This window comes from Hemitrygon akajei, chromosome 13 (assembly GCF_048418815.1).
Source record: "Hemitrygon akajei chromosome 13, sHemAka1.3, whole genome shotgun sequence".
Classification (NCBI taxonomy): Eukaryota; Metazoa; Chordata; class Chondrichthyes; order Myliobatiformes; family Dasyatidae; genus Hemitrygon; species Hemitrygon akajei.
In genome coordinates, this window is record NC_133136.1 from 103,102,038 (window position 1) to 103,117,736 (window position 15,699).

Here is a 15,699-nt window from a genome sequence, read left to right on the forward strand (position 1 = left end):
AATTAATGAAAATAAAGCGCATCACAGCATAATGTATGTGTGAAAGTATAATTGTTGTCATGGACACGGAGCTGTTTAACTGTGACTTCACGGCCAATTAGCCATCCGGTAATGATCCTCTAATCGTCTCAGTAACAGCTCTCCATTGTTTGACGTGTGCCGGAAGAGGATGATATTTATTTATTGAACTCTTCCACTTTCATTTTTACAAACTCGGGAGGTGACTGGTGTTAAACAAAGGAGCTGCCCTAACCCTGAGCAGGATAACCTTTATAAGACTTCAGGTCATATAAAATGCACAATCAAACACTGTCATCGTCACTCTGAGTGATTTGATAGAATGTTTTGCCGTGGTCGACCCTGGCTCAGCTTTGTGCACCACATAAACACTCAGACCTGCTGAGATGCTGTAGCATTCGCTGATAACAAAGCCATCCTGCACGAAAACTTAGCTGCATAACCCACACCTCTGACTGAACCAGGTGCTGAAGAGCTTGGGAGTGGGAACAGCGAACAACATGAAAGAGATCATTCAAAATTAAACCAACACTTAAAAGTTATAACGATTGATTATTTTAATTAATTGGCTAAAGAAGAATAGCAAAAAAAAAACACTTGAAACAAATTCACTGCATTTGAGTTAACCACACTGAAGCTAAAAGGGGTCAAAGTTACAGAGGTAAATGCTAAACACATGAGACTCTGCAGATGCTGGAAATCCACAAAATACTGGAGGAACTCAGCAGGTCAGGCAGCATCTATGGAACTGAATAAACACTCAACGTTTCAGGTTAAGACCCCTCTTCAGGACTGAGAAGGAAGGGGGAAGACGCCAGAATAAAAAAGCTTGGGGAGGGGAAGGAGACTGGCTGAAAAGTGATAGGTGGAGCCAGGTGAGTGGAAAAGGTAAAGGGCTGGAGAAGATGGAATCTGATGGGAGTGGAGCATGGGGGAAAGAAAAGGAGGAGTGGACTGAAAAGGAGGTGATAGGCAGGTGAGAAGAGTAAGAGGCCAGAGTGGGGAATAGAAGAAGAGAGGAGGGGGAGGGAAATTTTTTTACCTGAGGGAAAAATCGATATTCATGCCATCAATTTGGAGGCTACCTAGATGGATTTTGTTCTTCCACCCTGAGGGTGGCCTCATTGTGGTACAAGAGGAAGCCATGGACAGACATGTTGGAACAGGAATGGGAATCAGAATTAAAATGCTTGGCCTCTGGGAAGTTCCACTTTCAGCAAGTGGAGCAGAGGTGCTCGTTGATGCGAGCACTAATTTACGAAGGGTCTCACTGATGTGGGTTCGGCTGGTGGTGTAGTGACATCAGCACTGGACTTCAAGGCCTATGGTCTTGAGTTCAGACCCAGCTGGGTGCCAACGTGGGCAGCAGCAGTATCGGTGCAAAAGTAAGGCCTGGCAAACTACTTCCGTATCTTGCCACGAAACCCTATGGACCCTGTGGTCCATGAGGTCATCAAGAGTCAGACACGACTTACCAACTGAACAACAACAACGAATCACCAATTGTGAGCACCAGACACAATAGCTGACCCAAGCAGGTTCGTAGGTGAAGTGTTGCCTCACCTGGAAGAACTGTTTAGGGCCCTGAATAGAGGTGAGGGAGGAGGTGAATGGGTAAGAGTAGCACTTTGGCTTCTTGCAGGGGTATGTGCCTGGGGAGAGGTTAGTGGAGGGGGATGAATGGACTAGGGAATCACCAAGGGAGATATCTCTGCAGAAAGCAAAGAGAGGAAGGGAGGTAAAGACATGTTTGGTGGTGGGATCCTTTTGGTGATGGTGGAGAATGATGTGTTGAATGTAGAAGCTCATGGCATGGTAGATAGGACAAGAGGAACTCTATCACTGTTACGGTGGTTGGAAGATGGGGTAAGTGCAGATGTTGAAGCAGGCATTTACATGTGCTGGGAATTTTCTCATTGGAACAGCTGGTTCAATGGTTCCTATTACACCTCTGCATCAAGGGCAAAATTACCTGTACTCATCTCTATTTACAACCAGATCGTTTTGTAATTACTTTTTATTCAAACTACATATTGATCAGTGTCAAAGCCTCTTTGTTGACAATCACACATTACAAGGCTGGATGATTTGAAAACTGATTATTTTTCTCCAATGCACAGTTTCAGATTGTCTGCACAGTAACTCAGTTCTACGTTTTACAGATAGCCCACAGGTCCAATATCAAATGTGTTTGGATATGTTATGTTACCCCTTTAATCAAAATACTACTCTTTTGGTTTCTCATTCTGAAGACCAGGTGCACGTATGGGGTTTGGTGTTAACTGATCCTGCAGTGGTTTGGATAGGTGGGAACCTCCCATGTATGGTTGAGCCTGACTGAAGAGCCTGCTCGGTATCCAGACCACACCAACACATCAATATTCCAGGCACATGTGCTAAGAAATAATCCTTTGGGAAAATGACAAAAAAAAATTCCTGATAAAGTATATTCCTGGAATGAAGAATATGATGTAGTAGGGGAGCTGATAGGTTAAGTCATCAAGCTAGAATTTAAAGGCCTGGGCTAAGGACACAGAAACACCTGGCGAACCTGATTCCTCTTGGTTAAATGAATTCAGACTTGGAGAGCGTGTATCACCAATTATGTCTATGAAACTATCACATCAGCTTAAAAATGCAACTTATTCTCTTGTACTCTACAGAGAGGAAAATCTGTCTCCTTTATCCAGCCTGGCCTATGTTATTCTCTTTATGGTGTCCCTTGGTACTAATGATAATTTCCTTCCATTCTTGTTTTGGGTTTTTAAGACTGATACAGAGATCAATATGGGAAAGACATAGTCTTCGACCAAGGATAGGAACTGCCTGATGGAGTGTAGAACGGTGGTCATTGGCGAATGCTAAGCTTATTCTGTCACTACATCAGGGTTTCTTTGTGGTCTCAAAGCAGATGGACTCTCAAGACAATACCAATGCTCCTTCTCCACCTCGGGTGATAATGTCCAGAGATTCCAAGGACACCTTGGGGATGCTGCATTTCTTCAAGGAAGATTCAAGGACATTTTGAATTTTTTCGTCTCCTCCTTTCTAATTGCTTCCTATGACTCAGCATGGAGTGGAGTGTCCGATTTACGAGTGTAGTGTCAGGTGTGTGGATTCTGTGGCAGAGTGAATGTACCTGACTTACAGTAAGTTAAATAACAGCAGTGCTGAAGTACATAACTCCTCTTCATTAAATACATTCAGAATCAAAAATGCCTGCTACACTCATGTTATCTGTGAAACAATTGCAACAGCTTCAGAACACAATTCATTCACCAGTGCTCTACAGGAAAGAAGATCTGTCTCATTTATCCAGCTTGGTCTGTGTCCTTTCTCCTGGGCTCTGCCTCATGACTGAAGATCACAATGAACTATTCTGTGCTCCTCATGCCGTTACTGAGGTCAATGTGTCTTCAACCGAGGGGTGGGAGGGAGTTCATTAGTGAAGTTTTGTACTCTCCCTGTCACTTGGTCAGAGTTTCTGTGTGGTCCCTATTCCATTCCTGATCTTCCTTTCCTGCCTTGAGTGATCACATCAAAGAATCATGTCCAGCATGTGAGTTCAATGTCATATATGTAATTTATGTGGCTGACTTACTGTAAGTAGAGCATCAATGGGCAGGGACATAATTCCTCTTCATTAAATACACTCAGAATTTCAAAAATGCTCCAATACTGAGGACTTTGATCTGGGGGAGTGATTGATTACATCAGTTTGCTTATCCTTCAGCTGCTTGGCCAACTGTGGACTTTGTGCCACATTTGAACTCTTGAACATTTTCCTCGGTCATCTGAAGGCTGCTCTGGTACATTGAAGGTGGGAATGAGCCTCATCATAAATTCTTGCATTCAAAGAGTGGGAACAGAGGGGACCATTTCAGGGTGGCCTCTGCCAAAGAACGTGAGCCAAGGAACGTTGCGGAGTAGCGAGTGGAAGCAGCACATTCCCTCACCTCAGGCCCCGACACCTTGATCTTTTCAATCTGGCCCAGCATCTGAATCGACGTCCAAACACTGGATTCAATCACCCTCGATATGCTCTGGTGCCTGGACCTTGCCGCCTCGATTCGGCTGCACCCGACCTTTCTGATTCAGCACGGTGCTTAAACTGTCAGACCTCGGGTCTTCCTCGCTCTCGACATCGAGCCCACCATCTCGCCTCTGCCACATCGAATTGCCTCCCAGTCCAAAGGTAAGTTTCAGACTAATACCTGCGATAATCATTTGCCGGAAAAAGTGCCATTAGCAATGAATTTAGTTGTTTACCTTGTTTCGATAGCCACCAGCCAGAAGTCGCTGAGATTCACCAGCGCCATCTTAAACCATTCCTCTCGTCTGGCGGCATGATGTAATCAGCCAGGGCTATGGCGCCAAATGGTTGACCCTTCACCTTCAGAATCCCGTTGAGATATTCTTGGTCTTCCCATTGTGGAGTGGAAATGTGCACTGAGGTTCATTTAATGTGAACTACAGTTGCACCTCAGCTACTACATAGAATCGGTGCCCAGGGGGATCAAGGCAATTGTAAAATGACCTGTGGTACACTGGATTTTATACTCACAAAGAAGTGAGCAGACATTTAGAGTCATTGAGTATAGTGTGTTTGCTCACACACACATGCCTACGTACGCTCCCATACCCTATTGCTTGTGATACAGTATCCACCCCCGGTTATTGAATTTAAGGGACAATTGGGATTACCAGTTCCTCTTGCCTACATTCAACGAAGTAATGATAAGAGAATTTACATTTAATGGGCTCATGCTGACCCTGAACTAAACTTCATGTCAGCTTTAGCCCTCTGCAGCAGTTCCAGTTTCCTATTGACTGCAAAGGGAAACTTGCCTGCCTGTGTTGAATTACAGACCAAGTGTTCAAAAGTAATCTTCTTTACTCAGCTAAATCCAAATTACACATCTCTAATTCCTTAATTTTCCTCACATAACCCCTTGGGTTGAGTAGGCAATTTGTACAACTGCAACATTACTGGTTTCACTTCGTAGTGTAGTTATCTCAGTGTGAGCCAAGTGCCTGCCCAGACCATTTGTATGATGTGAAGTAAATTAAAGAAACTCCGTGAAACAAACCAGAAACTTAGTACTCAAAATTCAGAAAGGGTCGCAACAAATTCTTCATGAGAAATTCACTTTATTTTATTTTCTTAAGTGCTTTCAGTACATCAACTGTCCAGACAGTGAAAGTGCCCTCAAGGCAAAGATTTCTATCACCATTTCTATCACTTGTTCCTATTTACAAGTTTCATTTTCTCCAGTAATTATCAGACTATTAGCAGCACTACCTTCTAAAATGAAGGTACTTTACATGAAAATTACAACTGCAGAAAATTTCCTCCCATAGACTTTAGATAGATACTAAAATTTGACATTTTACACAGAAAGCACTACAGTTTCAGTGAATTGTCAATGGTCAATAAACAGCGCTGTGAAATGGCATGTATGTTACTTGCAGTTATTTGTTCTTACATTTTGGCACAAAAGTGCTTCAGTCAAACAGTACTGGTCAACAATATTGTCATTTCAGTATTACAGAGTAGCAAGATTTTAAATAACAAAGATGTCTACAAATTTTTTCACTAGAAATCATTGCAACAATGCTGCATCACTTCATATATTCAAGAAAAAAGGAGGAATGATTTAATTATTTACATCTACAACATTCTGACTCAGATAATATTAATGAAATAAACAAAAGGTAATCCTTCTTTGCACATTGGCGATTTATCCTCTTTCATTTCTGGGTTTGTGAAGAGAGGCAGCAAAAGGGAGAGGGTGGGATGTGAACGGTGTGTGAATTTTATCCCAGAGGTCACTGACTTCCCTTGTCAACCAAATTCATTTTGAATAAGGTAGCCACGGAAATTAATAAATACCATTGCTCCAACTTCACCTCATCTCCCTCTCTTAGAATTAACATTAAGTCTTAACAATTGATGTCCATCTCACATGTCCGAAATTTACCACAGATGTCCAAAGAAACTTTGGACTTGGCACAATGTTTAACACAAATATCACATGGCATCCTCAAATGTAAACAGGTAGTGCGGAATGGTGCAAACATGTCCTGTGACAGGGAGGAACTCCAAGATCACTCTCAGAAGACAATGAAGAGGAGACACTGGAACGAACCACTGGGTGCTGACATCACAGAGTTAGCGCCCGGGGCTGAGCTTCCATCATTCCCCGTCGGATAATCCAGAGGTGGAAGTGAATTCTTCATTTTGTGGCTTCAATTTTTTCACTTGTGTTTTTTGCCTCCTGAAATAAAATTCAATAATTTGCATTGTTACCCACAGTAATACAGCATCCTGTGTCATCTGCAAAAGAACTACGAGAATTCTCAAACTGACTTTCCACAAAGAGGAGCAGATTGCTATGTTTTGGAAACTTGGTAATATGTCAATGATTCTGGAAGGGGCATTATTCTAAATACATTGAGCAGTGTTCAAATCCACTTCCAATTCCTCACAAACTGACTCATTTCAAGCATAGGTAAAGACCTTGATAGCATTCAGGTATGGATGTGTATAAGCCAAGTGACATTTATGCCAACCAACAGGCCAGGCAATGGCCCAAGGACTATCCTTGGCAATATCATTTTTATCTTCACAAACTTACTAGCTGCATTTATAAGGTGCAGAGTCAGTCCTGATACCCATTTATCATCCATTCCACTATCTACCAGGCACAACTTTAGTGTGTGATGAACAATCTTTAATTCCTGAATCAGTGCAGCTCCAACACCAATCAGAACAAGTCATTCTCCTTAACTGGCACCTTAACCCATCAATCTCTCAACCTCCCATGTTCAGTGTCTGCAACCTGTGGGGAAATTCACTATTAAACATTCCTAATGTACCAACGCTGAATAAAGAATGGTCTGCATTGTTTGGACTCAGCTGGGTTCTAAAAGGAGTGAATACTGGTCCTGTGATTGGTAGCTTTACAGTGACCCAACCTCCGCTTTTGGATCCCCATCTCAGTTCTGACTTTACTTCCAACTTCTCATAAAGTTCATGCGTAAGCATATACTGTATAAAATAGACAACAAATTGTTGATGCTAGGGAAGACAGCAATGGTAATGTCAAGGACAGTCTTAAGGTCAGGACACTAATAATTGTCATTGGCATTGCCATTGCTGTCTTCCCTAGCATCAACAATTCACTATCTACTGTAGTCATCTGAGTTGAGTCACCTTCTGACACTCATTTTTCATCTTACAATCTCTGCACAAGGCAAGACTCCAGAGTATGAACACTGTCTGTAGCTCCATTTGTTACACGGGGGCGACGGAGGAGAACCCAAGTACAGGACACTGGCACGTCGACTCAGTTGGGGAGGCTGGCGTTGACCTGAACGTAGAGCAGGAAACCAGAGGGATCTTGACAAGGAGATGGGATTCACAGGGACTCTCTAGAAACTAGAGCGGAACTTAGAAATAATGGTTCTAATCGGAACAGGGAACATAGTATCACACGAGAATTGACCAATGAACTGGCAACCTGTGATAGAGTAGTCCTCGTATTTATTTCCCAGTCTCTGATGAAAGCCAGGTGTACGATTATTGGGTAACTAGTGGCAATTGACTGAAATTAAGGCATGATCAGGGAGAAAGAAGTGTTAAAGGGTAACGGCCAACCGGAACCATGACACCATTATCAATACTCTGGACACCATCCAAGACAAAACATTCTCTGTAACCGGCATCCAAGTGATCTATTCCTCAACTTCCCCTGTACTACGGCTGCAACCTATGGGGAAAATCACTAATTAATATTTTATACCTAACATCTCTAATCAGAATAAAAGTTGTTCTTCATTTGTTGGGCTCAGCTAGGTTGTAAAATGTGTGATAATTGCTACCAGCCATTGCTCCTGCAATTGATATAGTGATAGTGACCAAACCTCTACTTCCAGTTCCCTACCACAGTTCCAGGGAAGATTGATAACAAATTTGAGTGAGGGCAGTGACAGACTCAGCACTGACTCCATAACTTGCACATATTCTGGGTTATGACTCACACATGCAGGAAGGGTACTGGAAGATGCTTAATGGTGGTGGGAAGGTTAAGCAGGGATGAACAGACAGCACCCTGCACTATGAAGAACCAGAGTCACACGGCATCAACAATTCACTGCATCTCCATTCCCTGGCAGCTAAAGCATGAATGTTGACAAACAGCAAACACTGACCTTTCATGGCTCTCATGAGAGCCTGTAACCACTTGGCATCAGGATCCACACACACTTTCTTCTCATTTCTCAGGGTGACACTGCGAAAAGAAAAAGTCTTTCAAATTTAATTCACAGAACTAGTATGTCCCTCTTAATGTGCACAGCTTATTAAATAAACATCAGTAAAGGAATAGAGTTAAAGATGATAGTCTGACTCATTTACTCACATTATCTCTGCTCTCTCACAGTGCGATCCACTGGGAATGTATTTCAAGCTCCTGATGAACTTCGGATGAATAACATCGAAGCTGGTCTGAACGCATTTGCACCGTCCTTCCTCTCCTGGAATCGGAACACCTGAGGAAAGATTATATTCACTCAGATTTCATTGTTGCTTCAAGGAGAGAAAAGCCTGTAAAACTTGCTGGTCATTATTCCAGCATATCAGCTTCATCATTATTTTGACAAGGATTGAATTGTAGCTGCAGTCCACATAAACAATGGAAATCCTGTTGCAGTTCTTTCTATAATGGTTGTCTAGCTTTCTGAATTAGACTTACAATGATCTGGAGGTATTTAATTTTTTTGTTAAATAGTACATGACCCACAAGATCATAGACTTTGTGCATTATTTTAATAAAAAATAAAAAATATGCTCAGTTATCTCAACATACCCTGTGCAGCAATGGCACACAGAAGGAGGATGAGGATGGTTACAGTGGCTGTTCTCTCCATCTTCCACTTGGTACTGCTGAAGGATCTTCTGTCTAATGCACTAGTTACCTGCTGAAACAAGTTATGCTCAGACATCCAGTGAGCTCCTATTTATGTAGATTCTCTTCTCCAGCTTGCATCATCTCCTGCAGTGAACTCTGCCAAACACTGACGTCCCGAATAAGGGAATTTCCCTGCTTCTGAGGCAGATCTTCTTTCACTTTCGTCTTTCTACATCACAGCAATTGTGTGGTTTGCAACTGCAGCTGCATTATATAGCACAATAGGTAGTGACTTAGTCACGTGTGATTTGTTAAGATTTATCGATTAATGTTATGGAAGTTTAAAATCCACCTTCAGCAAAGTGAATGGTGTAAAATGAAACAACTGTTTTCCTTGAATAAGATCAGTCCAGTTTCAGGCTTTACTGCTCAGGTAGTTCGAGATTCCTCAGCTCAGAAGAGCATGCTGATGGTACTTTATATTGTGATTTCCAGGAAATCGCTTTCCGTTTCACTGTCTACATATTACAGCGTGTCTCCGTGCACTTTAATGCTGCAGATTTGTGAAGTATGGGCAGGTATAAAAATAGTTCCAGTGAGCTCCTATTTGTGGGATTCTCTTTGTATCATCTGCAACATTCAGATCTGTCAAACACTGACGTCCTGTGAAAAGCAATTTCCCTGCCCTGAGGAAAAGAACTTCTTTCACTCTGCCAGAATTTGCTTCAATACTTGTGTGGTTTACAGCCACAGATGGATTGTATATTAAAATAGGTGGTGAATGGGGTTTTTAAAGACTTAATTACAAACTTTAGGGAAGAGATGGAAACTCCATCCTTTGTAAAGTATATGTGACAAAATCAATCACCATTCACTTTCAAATTAGCGACAGGTGGTGAGTAACAGAATTCAGTTTCAGATTTTACACCTCACTCACTGGGAAATTCCACAGCCTCAGGAGAACATACTGACTATATGGTGAGTTTACACCTGCGATTCCCAGAAAATTCTCCCTTTCATGGTCTGCACACTACAGCATATCTCTGTGCACCTTAATGCTGCAGGTCTGTAAAATATGCACAGGTATATGCACATGGTTGCAACATTAGATACAATCCTCATTTTCTGTAAAGTGTCAGCACGGTGATGCAATAATCCTGAATTAACTTTTTTAAACATTGCTTTAATCACTAAGATGGTTTATTTTGCTCTCAGGAACTGTCTTGTTCATTTTGATTTCACAAAGCTATTTTTGACAGAGTTGAAGTAGGGAAGAGATTTATCAATGAGTCATCTGTAGCAGAATTCAATTTGCTTATGCAATAGACGTTCTTTCCCTAATGAGGAGTTTCAGATTCTCTGCTTCCACGTTTTGCAACAGGCTCAGTAGACAATGTCATTTTGCAGACATTGTGGTGACCCTTGGGATAATAATAGCAAAAGCATTTCTGAAATTTGGGCTAAAATTCGTGAATTACAAGAATTGTGCCTTCCCAGAGATAGAGACACTTTTTGCCCTCCATGACCATATCTTCTTCACCTTATCTACTCTACCTGTCCTGCAATCTACCACATTCGGTAGACTCATGCACCATCTCTCTGTTCGTCACTACTCCCTTCGACCTTACTGTTCATTGTATATGTCCTATATTTATTTATAATTTCATCTTAAGTGCTTCAACTCTTACTTATTGGGAGCAACTTCCATTTGCCATTGCTTTGGCCCTGTTAACCAACTAATCACACAGTCACATGATCATTGCAGGTAGAAACTAGTCCTTGTCTCCATCTATTAAATGTGAGCAACTCCCGTTGCACACAACCAGTCAAGGAACATAAAACACATCACAACATCCCCTGTGCAGTAAAGGAGAAGAGCTGACATGGCCGTGGAGCTATTTAACGTTGACTTCACTACCAATTAACTTTCTGCCAGAGGAGCCTCTATTCATCACAGCAGCAATGTCTGTCTCTGTTTGAAGTGTGACTGAAATATGAGTTATTAAACTCCTCCACTTCAACTTTGCACAACCTCTGGAGGTGACAGTTGTTAAGTAGGGAAAGTTCTTAACCTCGAGTTAGATCATCTTTAACACCTCAGATCTTATAAAATACAAAGTAAAGCACCTCATTTTAACTCCATTATCTGGCAAATTTATTTGTTGTCCCTACTGCTGGGCTTTTTGTCCAGCTGAGATGGTGCAGTATTAACTGATACCATTCTATTCTACATTGTTTAAAGCAGCAAGTGCAGATCTTGGGAGAAACTTTTCCTGACAACTTCAGTCCAGCAGGATATCAGCAATCACTCATCACATCTCTCAGCATGGCCCAATAAAAAGCCTCCCACAGAAGTACTTAGTTAAAGTCAAAGTCTTGTCAAGTATTTTTTGTGGTATACTCAAGCATGTATATGCTCAGGTGAAATGAAAAATTATTTTCATTAGTTGACAAACAATAACAGCTATAATACCTGAAAATACATGCACCTGCTGTGTAAATATTGATCATTCTGATGTTAATGTCAAATGATTATGCGTCAATAAAATCAAAATCCACTTTTTACGTAACCTCTATTGTTTAACCAGGCAACAAACATGTTTCTCTTCATATTGTCACATTTTGGACTTTAATGCTTTAAGTGTGCAAAGACTTACAATAATGAAAATGTAAGATAAATGAAGTAGTATCTTTGTAAGTGAAGTGGTTTGAAAAAGCAGAGTTAAGAGAAATAGAAGCTTGATCTTATTAAAGTTTGTCAGACTCTGAGAGGAGTTGACAGAGAAGATGCTGAGTAGGATTCTCTCCTCATGGGGGAGTTGAATACTTGAGACATTATCCCAGGATTTCAGTTCAGGAACAATAGGTCAGGATGAAAATAAATTGTAAATTTTTGGAAATGTCTAACCCAGAGATCTGTTCAGTCTGAATCATTAGTGAATATGTTCAAGGTGGAAATGAATTTGTGGGCTCTTGGTGAAATCAAAAGTTATTGGGACTTGGCAGGAAAGTGGATCGGAAGCCAAATGTCAGATTGGCATTGAGCTTATTGATGAACAGACCAGACTTGAGGAATCATGTGCAATAGTCTTGCACTCACCTCTTTTCTTTGTCTATTTATTTATCTATCTCTCTATTTATTTACTTATTAACAGACACTGCATGGAACAGTCCCCTCCAGCCCAATGAGCTGCACTGCCCAGCAGCTCACCTATTACTGGACTAGTCACAGGACAATTTACATTGAACAAATTACCTACAAATCAGTACCCCTTTGGACGGTGGGAGGAAACTGCAGCCCCCAGAGGAAACCCTCACGGTCACGGGGAAAACGCACAAACTCTTTACAGACAGAGCTTTATGGAATTGTCTTCATTTATGTAATACAGATAGCATTATTTATTTATACTTAATTATTGATTCATATAAAATGAATAATTATTTATATAAATAACAAATCAGTGAACATAAAAACATATTGTCTTTATACAACTGAGCTCTGAACTTCATCACTTGCAGTGAGTTTTCAAACAACGATCCAATACTTCCACTTCAGGACATATCTTCAGCACTGTTAAAGCTTCAGAGACCTTTTCTGGTACATGTGCTGCATACCAATTGCCTTGGGTACCACTTCTAGGCATTTTTTCTTTCGTAAATAGCAAAGCAGATGCAAAGCTTGACATGTTATTTCATGGTTTGGGCTTCAACTACATCCATCCATCTTTACTTTGTCCTTCACCAATTTGAATCAGGATGCCTTTCGTCACCAGGTCAAGAGTAGCGAATAATTAAAGGTGAACTCCTATTTCACAGTGAAAATTAACAACTCTCCACGAGCTGCAAGCCTGACTATTTCACTCCCACAACAATGGGAGTTTTGGTATATTACTGTTGTTTAACGGGGGACGTGTGCATAATGTTAATCATGAAACTAGCTGGTTGTTGTAAATACTGGCTGTTTGAAAATGTTAATATTTTTAAAAGGTATGATTAATCTGCTGTCCAACTGAGATTCAGGATGACATAACTGTAATTCTGAAACTCATAATATGGTCAACTCTTTCCAAAGCAGAACTGACTGCCTTTCGATTTTGTGATGGATAGTCACTTTCCATGACCCAGCAAAGGTATCTGAAAAAGTATTACATGAAGAAAATGTCATTTAATCGCAAAACAGTATAAATGTTAGAAAGCATTGGGGATTGTTAGGAATGACAGAAGGATGGTGTGATAGCAAGAGAACAGTTTCTTCAGTAGATGACTCAATCATCTACCACTCATTGATACAGTATGTTCTTATAGTTTGTAAGATTTATACCTGCGTTTGGAAATCCTCTATAGTTTATAAATGTTTCATAATTCGGTAATCTTCTATAAATATATGAAGAGTTTTATTATATTGGAAACAAAATCTTATACAGTAAATACATATTAGAGAACATTCCATTTCAATCCATTCAAATTCTCTCCAATCTTTGCAACTTCACAAAGAATTTCATTTAATGCAAAAACGGAAGATATATTGGATCATTTATTTTCTATCTGATTTAAAAGAAAATCTGCAGGCTCCTGCATATTAAAACAATCTTGTTTGTAATACATAGTTCCACAACTGAGAGTTAACAGCTGTTACTGCAGGAGTTCTGAGATTTTATACAGTAATCAATATCTGGGATAGGGTAAACTGACAGCTTTGAGTGCAGCATCAATGACTGAGAAAACATGGACCTCTGAGGAAGTCTCCATCTCGAGTCCCTTTGGCAACTCAGTCAAGGAGTATGTTCCAAACTGAGATGAATATTTCTTAGTAACACACACAAAGTGCTGGAGGAACTCAGCAGGCCAGGCAACATCTATGGAAAAAAGTACAGTTGACCTTTTGGTCCGAAGCCCTTTGGCAAGATTCAATATATCTTAGCACTCTGAGCAGAGCAGCACGTTTGGGAATCAGGCAGACTGAGTGCTTATGTGTCTGGAATTTACTCAATGGTAAAGTTGCTTCAAGGAGCTCAACCTAAGATCTAGGTTGTAATTATTTGCATTACTGTCTGGTATAGAGGAGCCACTGCAGACAGCAGCAAACTCAGCAAGCTCTATTATGGGCACTAGCCTCTTCAGCACTGAGAACATCTACAAAAGGCAATGCTTCAGAAAGGCGGTATACATCATTATGGACCACCATCACCGAGGACATGCCCTCTTCTCGGTCTTACATTCAGGAGGAGAATCAGGAGGGTGAAGACAAACACTCAAACTTTCAGGAGCAGCTTCTTCCCATCTACCATCAGCTTTCCAAATAGTTCCTTCTCGTGTTGCACTACTTATTTAATTTATTTTATTCTTATTGTAATTTATAGTGTTTTAATTATGTATTGCACTGTACTGCTGTCGCAAAACAAAGAATTTCATGTCACATTGGTCACAGATATTTTACAGATTTTAAGGATTAAGATTAAAAAAAGGAACTGATCCCTGAGTGGAAACACGTGACTTACAAGAAATGTAACATTTGCCCAACATTGAGTATCTTAGAATCATCGTTCAACCTTAAAAAATCTCCTGATTGTAAGTAATTCACTGGTGGAAGTGCACATATAAATATTGGATGAGTAGGGTATCGTCAGATATTTTGAGCCAGCAACAGCAGAAGTATGTTTACAAAAGTGAATAATTTAACAGCAGGATACTCAGTCAGAATAGGAGTAAACGTGAATCAGACTCTCTGCCGTAGGACGTGAAATTTGTTGTTTTGTGACAGTAGTACGGTGCAATACATTAAAAAAACATGAATAACAACAGTAAATAACTTTTTAAAAATACGTTAAATATGTAGAGCAAAACGAGAGCAAAAATAGCGAGCTGGTGCTCGTGGGTGCGTTCAGTGTCCATTCAGAAATCTGATGGTGGAGTCGAAGCAGCTGTTCCTAAAACATAGTATGTCTTCAGGCTCCTTCATCTCCTCTCTGATGGTGGTAATAAGAAGAGAGCATGTACTGGGTGATGGGGGTCCTTAATGGTGGCTGTTACCTTTTTGAGGCATCACTTTTTGAAAATGTCCTCAGTGCTCGGGAGGCTAGTGCACTGGATGGAGCTGGCTGAGTAGCAACCCTCTGCCACTTGTTCCAACTTAAATGGTGGCCCCTCCATTCCGGACAGTGATGCAACCAGTTAGAATGCTCTACAGAGTACGTGTGTAGAAATTTGCTACAATCTTTAGTGACATACAAAGTCTCTTCTAACTCCTATTGATATATAGCTGTTCACATGCCTTCTTCATAATTGTGTTGGACCACGGACAGCTCTACCCCTGGGAACCGGATGCATCTCGCCCTATTCACTGCTGATACTGGAAGAGGACCGGTTTGTATACCCTTGACTCCCTCTTCCTGAAGCTCACAATCAAATTTATGGTCTTATGGACGTTGACTGCAAGGTTGTTGTTGCAACACCAGGCAACCAGCCGATCTATCTCACTCCTGTGGACCTCCTCATCACCATCTGAGATTCTGCCAACAACAATTGTGTCTTTGGTAAATTTATAGATGGCGTTTGAGCTGTGCTGAGCCAGGGAGGTGACAAGAGGAAAAGGCAAAGGATTAGAAAAGCAGAACTCTGATAGGAGAGGAGAGTGGATCATGGGAGAAAGGACAGTGAGAGAGACATGGGGGGGCAGGTGGGGGGTAGTGATAGTCAGATGAGGAGAAGTGGTAAGGGGACAAAGTGGGGAAAAGGAGAACAAGGAATTTGTAGATGAAAATATTGATAT

The 15,699-nt window shown here is 41.0% G+C and overlaps 1 protein-coding gene across 1 annotated transcript; it reads right to left on the reverse strand.

Annotated features, from left to right (window-relative positions):
- Positions 1–5,149: 5,149 nt before the first annotated feature.
- Positions 5,150–8,995, reverse strand: LOC140737538 (interleukin-8-like). Its single transcript, XM_073063986.1, has 4 exons — positions 8,889–8,995; positions 8,442–8,571; positions 8,233–8,312; positions 5,150–6,296 (listed from the first exon to the last, which is right to left on the reverse strand). The coding sequence occupies exons 1-4, from the start codon at positions 8,947–8,949 to the stop codon at positions 6,277–6,279; spliced, it is 291 nt and encodes a 96-aa protein (XP_072920087.1). The 5' UTR covers positions 8,950–8,995; the 3' UTR covers positions 5,150–6,276.
- Between the last annotated feature and the right edge of the window lie 6,704 nt (positions 8,996–15,699).

Excerpts from the sequence above, each read along its gene's own strand:
- LOC140737538 (XM_073063986.1), bottom strand. The coding sequence starts at position 8,949 with ATGGAGAGAACAGCCACTGTAACCATCCTCATCCTCCTTCTGTGTGCC. Across the intron at positions 8,313-8,441 it reads TGTGAGAGAGCAGAGATAAT|TGTCACCCTGAGAAATGAGA; the intron begins GTGAGTAAATGA and ends TTCTTTTCGCAG. Across the intron at positions 6,297-8,232 it reads TCTCATGAGAGCCATGAAAG|GAGGCAAAAAACACAAGTGA; the intron begins GTCAGTGTTTGC and ends ATTTTATTTCAG.